The sequence below is a fragment of the Doryrhamphus excisus genome, chromosome 4 (genome assembly GCF_030265055.1).
Source record: "Doryrhamphus excisus isolate RoL2022-K1 chromosome 4, RoL_Dexc_1.0, whole genome shotgun sequence".
Taxonomy (NCBI): Eukaryota; Metazoa; Chordata; class Actinopteri; order Syngnathiformes; family Syngnathidae; genus Doryrhamphus; species Doryrhamphus excisus.
This window is the reverse complement of record NC_080469.1, coordinates 1,073,050-1,082,500: the sequence shown is the minus strand read 5'-3', so window position 1 is coordinate 1,082,500 and position 9,451 is coordinate 1,073,050. Positions and strand designations below refer to the sequence as shown.

The 9,451-nt window shown below is 36.0% G+C and overlaps 1 protein-coding gene across 2 annotated transcripts; it reads right to left on the bottom strand.

Moving 5' to 3' along the window:
• Window positions 1-3,705: 3,705 nt before the first annotated feature.
• On the bottom strand, window positions 3,706-8,959 carry sub1b (SUB1 regulator of transcription b). 2 transcript variants are annotated; one of them, XM_058070521.1, is made up of 5 exons: window positions 8,864-8,958; window positions 7,868-7,937; window positions 7,229-7,348; window positions 6,446-6,554; window positions 3,706-4,231 (listed from the first exon to the last, which is right to left on the bottom strand). In XM_058070521.1, the coding sequence occupies exons 2-5, from the start codon at window positions 7,934-7,936 to the stop codon at window positions 4,152-4,154; spliced, it is 378 nt and encodes a 125-aa protein (XP_057926504.1). In that variant the 5' UTR covers window position 7,937; window positions 8,864-8,958; the 3' UTR covers window positions 3,706-4,151. The 2 variants fall into 2 exon arrangements, with proteins under 2 accessions (XP_057926504.1, XP_057926505.1); XM_058070522.1 differs by lacking the exon at window positions 3,706-4,231 and adding an exon at window positions 5,423-6,001 and having other exon boundaries at window positions 8,864-8,959.
• Window positions 8,960-9,451: the final 492 nt, after the last annotated feature.

The following is a 9,451-nucleotide window of genomic DNA, read 5'->3' as shown; positions in this document are numbered from 1 at the left end:
GACAACAAGCGGTAAGTTCCTGGGAAATGTCAACAATGTCGCCCCGTCTTTTCTCCACCAGACCTGTAAACAGTCAGTTCCATTCAAAGTCAGCAGCACACTTCTCTTTGCAGCAGGCGTCAAGATGTGAACTTTACTCAGAGGAGAATGGTCAGCTGCGCGGTGGCTGCTATGCCGGGAATTGGGCCTCGCTTTGTCGGAATACTGGCTTTATTTTGGGTTTAGTGTAACTGTAAGTCTTGAAAAGTCCAAAAAGGAGACTCTCGGGTCTCAGGTCACTCTAGTGGATTTACATCAGGGGTCTCAAACACGCGGCCCGCGGGCCAAATGTGTCCCGCAGGACACTATTTTGAGGCCCCCGCCTTGATATGAAAGTTTAATGTTAGTGCGGCCCGCGCAAGTTTGATACGGATGCTGTATGGTATCATGTACCCAGAAAAAATTATTACGTTTGATTCATGTTCATGTTAAAGGTTAAATAACTGTTAATAGTTATCCTCCCTAGCCGTGTGGAAGTGGTAAGTTTTTGGCTATTTAAGTTGAAAGGAAATAACTTGAAGGCTACCGTTTAGGTCGCTAGCTCTCTAGTTTGCGAGTTAGCATGTGTCTCAAGACCCTGCAGTTGCGCAATATGTTGTAAATAAAAAGAGTATAAATGTGACTATAGTCGTGTTTTGTCATGTCTACAGGGCTCTAATAATGCTTTGTTCATTTTAATGTGAAAAAAATCATTTGTCTACCCACCAACTATATGTGCTTTCTTAACTTTTTATTATTTGCCCTTTTATTATTATTATTATATTTATTTATTACTGATTGATTGATTTTCTTTACTCTTGATTTATTTATTTATTTTTCATCTTATTTTGTGTAGAAAAATAAAAAATGAAGATATTTGAGAACAGTGGAATGTTTTATCAGAGCTTTTATAGTAGAAAATTGGAACCAAAGCAAAGTTTATTCATTTTTCTGTTTTTAATAAATGAATTTTTTGGGTTTTTTTTTTGGAAAACCTGATGCGGCCCAGTCTCACCCAGACCCTAGCTCCAGTGGCCCCCAAGTAAATTGAGTTTGAGACCCCTGATTTACATGAAGTTAAAAAGTGTACATGACTTTTTGTACCTCTGGACTCAAAGGCAAAAATGCATATACTACAGAATTATATAAAACATAATATTTTAGCATTTTTATATGTATTATTTTTGTATTATATTTTATTTATTACTTTCTTAAAAGGAAATTGTAATAATTTTGTAATTAAAATTAATATATTATGTATATACTTTATATCCAGATTTTAGAATCATGCTTTCACATAAATATGGAAATAATAACTTAATAATAAATTTAATAATAATTTAATAATAAAATTTAATAATAATTTCCAAATGATTACATTATTATTTTCTAATAAATATGTATTTTTTTTATTATTGATGTTATATTTTGTGAATTGGGCAGCAAGTGTGCCTCACAGCTCAGAAACCCAAGTTCAATTCCACTTTCAGCAATCTCTGTGTGGAGTTTGCATGTTCTCCCCGTGCATGCGTGGGTTTTCTCCGGGTACTCCGGTTTCCTCCCACATTCCAAAAAACATGCTAGGTTAATTAGCCACTCCAAATTGTCCATAGGTATGAATGTGAGTGTGAATGGTTGTTTGTCTATATGTGCCCTGTGATTGGCTGGCCACCAGTCCAGGGTGTAGAAAATGAATGATGAATTAATTTTGTTTTTTTTTTTATAAAACTATCATTCATGGAGAAAAATAATGCAACAAAAAATTGATTGCCTACGTTTTGGGACTCCAGCAAACCACAGTGAGAGCCATTATCCACAAATGGTAAAAACATTGAACAGACTAAATTTGCTTTGTTTGTGCCTTCGTTGGTAAGTAAGACAGGTAAGCGTTGTGGTAAAAATGTGTCCACTTTCCTGGCTGTACTTTATTCTCCAAGCGTCTTCCAGCAAAGATCCAAAGCATGCAACTCAGTCATCGGCAAGCGGGCCAAGGGGAAGACCTTGTCGTCACATCATCAACACCACAGTGGCATCCATCAGCGGTCGTCAAACACAAGTTTAGTCTCTGCATCTGTCCTCTCTCACGTTGCTTCCCTTTCTTTCTTTGTTCACCATCTTGTTTGCGTAAAGACCGGCCAAATTCCTCCACCTCCCACACAGAAAAGACAGCACAGTACAACCACAAAACACGTGAGGAACATGAAGATGATGGACCTCATGTTGGAGCGGAAGATGTTATTGTTTTATCATTACTTAGCTTTGCTTTCTTTCTTTTGAGAGGAGACAGAGGGTGAAAAAAATAAATTGGGTAGTACTACAGTTGGTATCATGTACCCAGAAAAAATTGTTACGTTTGATTCATGTTCATGTTAAAGGTTAAATAACTGTTAATAGTTATCCTCACTATCCGTGTGGAAGTGGTAAGTTTTTGGCTATTTAAGTTGAAAGGAAATAACTTGGAGGCTACCGTTTAGGTCGCTAGCTCTCTAGTTTGCGAGTTAGCATGTGTCTCAAGACCCTGCAGTTGCGCAATATGTTGTAAATAAAAAGAGTATAAATGTGACTATAGTCGTGTTTTGTCATGTCTACAGGGCTCTAATAATGCTTTGTTCATTTTAATATGAAAAAAATCATTTGTCTACCCACCAACTATATGTGCTTTCTTAACTTTTTATTATTATTATTATATTTATTTATTACTGATTGATTTTCTTAATTCTTGATTTGTTTATTTTTCATCTTAATTTGTGCAGAAAAATAAAAATGAAGATATTTGAGAACAGCGGAATGTTTTATCAGAGCTTTTATTGTAGAAAATCGGAACCAAAACACTGAAAAATTTTGTATATTTTTCTGTTTTTAATAAATGCGTTTTTTTTTGTTTTTTTTTTTGAAAACCTGATGCGGCCCGTTTATCCTCTGAGAGAGCTTTTGTTTCTTTCTGCTTTTTTCCTGATTTCGGAGTCGCCACAGCGGATCAAGATCTGCATACTGATTTTTGGCTTGAGCACTTTATATGCCATCTGTATTAATGTTTAAAAAAAAATTAAAGGGTGGGGGGGTGGGGGGCACCAGCCATTGACCTCACCGCACGACAAGCTACAGTAGTTACTAAGGAACTAACGAGTAGTGTTTGCACATTTTAACTAATTTTACATATTCTTGCCATAAATGTATTATTCCAGCATAAAAGTGGCTAAATGAACTAAAATAAAATAAAATACAGTGGCCACTAGGTGTCACTAGTAACACACCAGACTTGATACGCAGGTACAGTTAATGCAACTTTGACTCTTAAACTAATAATAGTCTATAGTCATTTATTCATTAATTATCAAAACAAAAAAGGACAGAGGAGCAATATTGGGACAGTTAATATAAGGACAGTAGCCATGATTGATACAAGCTTGGATTTGCTTTAAATGTTGGAGTAGTTTGATTACAAAAAATGGTCAGAAAACAAAGAAGGAAGCGGGTGTTTTGAAGATTGAAGAGGCTAAAAAAAAGCATGGCGACAATGACAGAGAAGGAAAACTAAACTATCTGTTGCCGTTTGTACCCATATATGTACCTAATATCCATACATCAGTACCCAAGGACGGATCAATAGCTACATATTGGTGCCTGATGATGAATCAACAGCCATATATCAGTACTTGAGGATAAATCAATACCCATACAATACCATACGTTTTCAACGATGCCATTTATTTTGAAAAACTTTTGGACCTAAGAGTCTGTAGGAATTTGAGCCAATGAGCTGAGCTGTCAGAGTTATGCAGTAACCTTATCAGTACTACAAAGTTAAATACCTGTTTTTTTTTTTAATAAAAAAAAAAGTGTATGTTGATTGACAGTCAAAATGTGAATCAACTTACGGGAAATCCACCTTAGTTTTGAACTATGTGCCACGCCCACCCACCAACTACGATGGTCAATGCCCAATTACCGCTAGCTTAACTACAATAACTGAAAAACAAGCTTGACGTGAAAAAAAAATAATAATAATAACCAAATAAGCATTACAAATAAAACATTACATCAGAGTCCGTTAAAGAATCCGAGGCTTTTTTTACAAAACAGGGTAGCCCAACACTTGCAAAAGTTTAACACGCGATTATCGGATGGAATGCTTATACTCGCTTAATGGCATCATCGATTTCTGAAATCTGGTCCTTCAGTTGGTTCCACTGTTCGGGATTCAGAGAGATACCTGGAGGATGTAAAAAGAATAGAAATGTAACGTTCTAACATGCCTGGCGGAGAACAGTCATTATTGAGGTTAATTGCTTTTCCGACCCAACCGTGATAAGTTTCGTTCCACAAAGTAGGATTCCCGAGTTTAAATGGACCGTTGTAAACCAGTTCTAAATATGACGCTCAACATTATCCTCCTATTTCCGATACTGCGTAAAAAACAGAACATAAACATGATGCGTCCTGCCTGTGTGTTGTAAATGTTCTAAGAGGGTTGAGTGGAGGGCAGACAGGAAGTGACGCCGGGGTTCAGAGTTGTGGTTTCAGCCACAACTGAAGCCTTACTATGGTACCCATTATGGCATTGGATGCTCATATCACCGAGTACTTCGCTACGGGACAAAAAAAAACAACAAAAAAAAACTTTAACTATATTAGGAAAGCAGGAAGTGAACAAATGTAACAGTTACTGATTGTAAAAGTACCAGGTGGAGGGGTAGGATTTAATAAGCTTTGCTTCTTCCTACTCCTTTTGGACATGTGGAACTGGGAAATTATTATGGGATGCACTCAATTGGAATCTGATGAAAATAAAAATAATTTTAGGAAAGCAGGAAGTGAACAAATGTAACAGTTACTGATTGTAAAAGTACCAGGTGGAGGGGTAGGATTTAATAAGCTTTGCTTCTTCCTACTCCTTTTGGACATGTGGAACTGGGAAATGATTATGGGATGCACTCAATTGGAATCTGATAAAAAATAAAAATAAAATTAGGAAAGCAGGAAGTGAACAAATGTAACAGTTAGTGATTGTAAAAGTACCAGATGGAGGGGTAGGATTTAATAAGCTTTGCTTCTTCCTACTCCTTTTGGACATGTGGAACTGGGAACTGATTATGGGATGCACTCAATTGGAATCTGATAAAAATAAAAATAGGAAAGCAGGAAGTGAACAAATAACAGTTAGTGATTGTAAAAGTACCAGATGGAGGGGTAGGATTTAATAAGCTTTGCTTCTTCCTACTCCTTTTGGACATGTGGAACTGGGAACTGATTATGGGATGCATTCAATTGGAATCTGATGCATGTTCAAATGAAATTAAACCATTACCATTACCATTACCATTACCATAACCATAAACACGCCGATTCCCATGTCAATGGTGATATTGACCTCTTAACTGCAATACTGCTCTATAAATGAATGGTGAAACCATGCCTGCACACCATTTTTGTATATAAATAGACGAACACACCTGGTCTGTCAGATAATAAGAAGATGCAGCAGGAAGGATCGGTGCTGCCAACTTAGCAACTCTATTGCTATATTTAGACCCCTTTGGATACTTTTATATAAAAGCCACTCAAATCTAGTGAAAAGACATGAAAGCACGTTTGAATCTTCTCAGAGAGTAGTGGCTGTTTTGATTGACATTGAATACATTTGCTGTGTCATACTCGAAGGAAGGGTGTTTTAATACTGTAGTGGTCCATGTCATGAAGCTAAAGGGGTTACCCAAAAAATCTACAAGCTCTTAGTATAATATAGTGTAGTAGAAAAAACACATTGTTCATTTTTGTTTGTTAAAAAGCACTAACATTCACCCTGGTGTTCTTTTAGCCAGCATGACGGTTTTGAGGTTTGTTACGTTTCTGTAGTCGCAAAACATTCTTTGTGGCCTGCTTTGACTCTGCCATTCATTCTACTTCCGATGTCTCCATTTCTGGTTTGTTGTCTTTGTCATTCATCCATTTGTCTGCTGATATCTTTCAATCCAGATAAGACCTGACTGGGGAAGAACCAGTTTCCTGACAGTAAACACACCCCAAGCCCAGCTGCTGTTCACTGTTGCCACCTGCTGTTCATATTTCATTCAAATGTAAGCGTATTGTCAATAATGTCACATTTGAAAGAAAATAAGCCATTAAAAAAGGACTCATACTTATGGTCAAATTGGTATTTTTATTTTGCGATCGACCCACATTACCTTCACGTCCAGACTGGTATATCACGATCAACATAATGGACATAAGTCATTTTCACTGCAAGAGTATGTTTGGTAGTGGGATGTTTTAACGCCTTAAATTCAAACTACTGGACTTTTTAAGGCCTTGCAGACACCCTGGATATTGTATACATACCATTCATCGTAAACCCTATTTGGTGAAATGTTTTGGTTTCATGTACACTGTCAGGCTCCTATTAAAGTGTCACATTTGGGGAGTTTACCTTTCTTCCCGGGCTTCATATCCCCGTCAGAGTTCGTCCAGTATTCTCTGATGTCGATCAGAACTTTACCTTTGAAGTCCCGGACACTGACGTATCTCATTCTTCCAATCTGGACAACAACAAAAAAATATATATATATATATATAAATAGCCATCAACTTTTTACTACAGTTCATTACAGCCCATATGCCCTACATCAGTTTTTGCATAATATTGCACCAAACAAACTATGGAATTTACCCTGTACTGTATAAATGGTGTTTTGTGTGCCATTTGATTTGATGCACTAACAAACATATGACTCGCTATGATTATCTGCTCCGGGCTAGAGGCAAGTCCTCCAAATGCTTATCACCTGATTCAAACAACCTCGGGTGTCTAGGCATGCGAGTCTGCCCTCATTGTCTCGGCCCCTCACAGGAGAAAGAGGAGGAGAACCTCGACGCCCCATGGTGATTTTATTTTACCATGAACACTGTGTTCAGGTTGAATTGACTTGTCTCTTAAATGCAGGTTTTATTAAAATGATATATTTCATTATGTTAAAAAAAAACTTGTATATTTTGGAGCCAACAGCTGATTTTCCTTTGATAGTTTGGGTTTTCGATGTACCACTGTATGAGCTTTATTTCCTGGTTTCACCATTGGGTGTCTGGAAAAATATTACATGAAAAAAGCAACTTTTTTTTTTTTTTTTTTTGCTTATAATCGGTCACTTTCAGAGATGCAGGGCTCTTCTCAACGAGCAGCGGGCCCGGCTATGCAACGTTAGCGGTCACTCACCTGAAACATGTTGTCCTCGGCGTTACTGCCGCTTTTGGAAGAACCTCCAGGCTTTGAACTCTCTCCACTTTTGGGTTTCTTAACCGTTTTTTCTGGTGTACTTGACTTCTTTCTCTTTGCCTAAAAGAGAAAAAAAAAACAATAGAGTTTTACATCACAATACATCTTATAATGATAGAAATGCACAACGATGAGCCAATTCAAGAAACAATACAAGCAGTTGATGTTTGCTAAATACAAGGATGAAGAGTCTTGAACCAGTCATGATGTGCTATATATATCACTATATTGACACGCACTATGGTACCCATTATGGCATTGGATGCTCATATCACCTTGTCAAATAAAACTAAAAAAAAATTAAATTAAAAAAACTAAAAAAAAAATTAAATTATATTAGGAAAGCAGGAAGTGAACAAATGTAACAGTTACTGATTGTAAAAGTACCAGATGGAGGGTTAGGATTTAATAAGCTTTGCTTCTTCCTACTCCTTTTGGACATGTGGAACTGGGAAGTGATTATGGGATGCACTCAATTGGAATCTGACGCATGTTCCAATTTTTCCATGACCCTCATAGAGCATACAGAGTTAAGATTAGGAGTAATGTTCTATGTGCCGATTAACTACAAACACAAACCTTGGTTTCAACCTCACTATCAGAGTCGCTTCCAGATGTGGAGGACACCACTTCTTTTGTTTTAGGCATTCTGCAAGGACAAAAAAAGGGATTCATAGTCAAGCTTTTTGACTGCTTCCGTGAGCCTAGAGAACAATCATGGACTTTTCGTATGTTTATAAGGGGGTGACAACTTACTCTGAGCTGCAACTAACCATTATTTTCTCACTGGGTTAATCGGAAGCTGTTTTGGTTGATTGAGTTAACGTTTACGCACAAATATGATGTGTGAATATCTTGTTTTGCACACAAAAATAATAGGTCTGCTTTCATGGATGCTTTACAAGTTCAAAAATATATATATATTTGGTAGACTGAAATATGAGAATATTTACATTTTATATCAAATAACTAATAAAGTAACCAAAACAGTCATTAATGGATGTATTATTCTGGATTTGTTTTGCTTGTATGCGTTTTAATGCAATTCATTAACATTTCCATTTAAATTGTGTATTATATGTTCAGCCTTTAGGGACATCTTGCAGTAAGGGATACTAGTTTGATACAAGACATTTTGCATTAGGGATAGAAAATGCTACAATCATACACATATATTATTTGATTATAAAAAATGTGCTGCCAAAGACATGAATGATGCTCCATGCTGCCCAACAATGACAAAATGTCGTTGGGAGTGTGGCTGAATTCAATGAATGAGGAATTGACTCAGTGTCTTAAACGGATCTATGATGATAGGGTAACCTATGCCTTTTTTAATAACACGTTCATGCTTTTAACATATTAGTAGAAAATATTCTTCTTGTCATGACACATGGTGAGCTATTAGCCATGTTAACATGTCTACTAGGCCAGGCTGCCATTATTATTTAGAAGCAACCACGCCGCATTCCCATTGGAATATGAAACAATACGCAGTAAAACACATTATTATTATAATGAAAATTCTTACAATTGCAACACTTTGATGTTTGCGCTATATTGACAGATACTTACATGACTTTTGTAGCGAAGATTATTTCTATTTCTTCTTCGTCGGCTCGTTGTTGTACTTGTTCGCGCAAGTGTAGAAATCAGCTTAAATGCTCATTACCGCCACCTACTGAGGTGGAGTAAGGAACGCCAATTGTAAGACAAGGTTCTCAGTAATGAAACGAACAAAGGCAGATTCACTAAATGTTGCTTTTTAATGGATTGAAAATACCCTTTTGTATGAGTACATTACTATACCTATATCTAGTTTGTACTGGAACTAATATTTTGCACTTATTGAAAATGTATTGTTCAAATCTTGTACTTAATATACTATAAACTTTTCTTCTTCTGATATATTAACTACAATACATTTATTTTTATACATATTGTATTGAAACTCAATAAATATAGATTATTGAAATATATGAAATTATATATATATATAAATATATGAAATTGTTTATTTAATAATTGTCCATTTATTAATTGAGTGGTGAAAATACAATAATAATAATAATACAATAATAATAATCTTTAATACTGTCATGACGTTTTTGTCATTTTTTAATCATTTTTATTGTTCTAATTGCACTGGATTATTATGTAAAT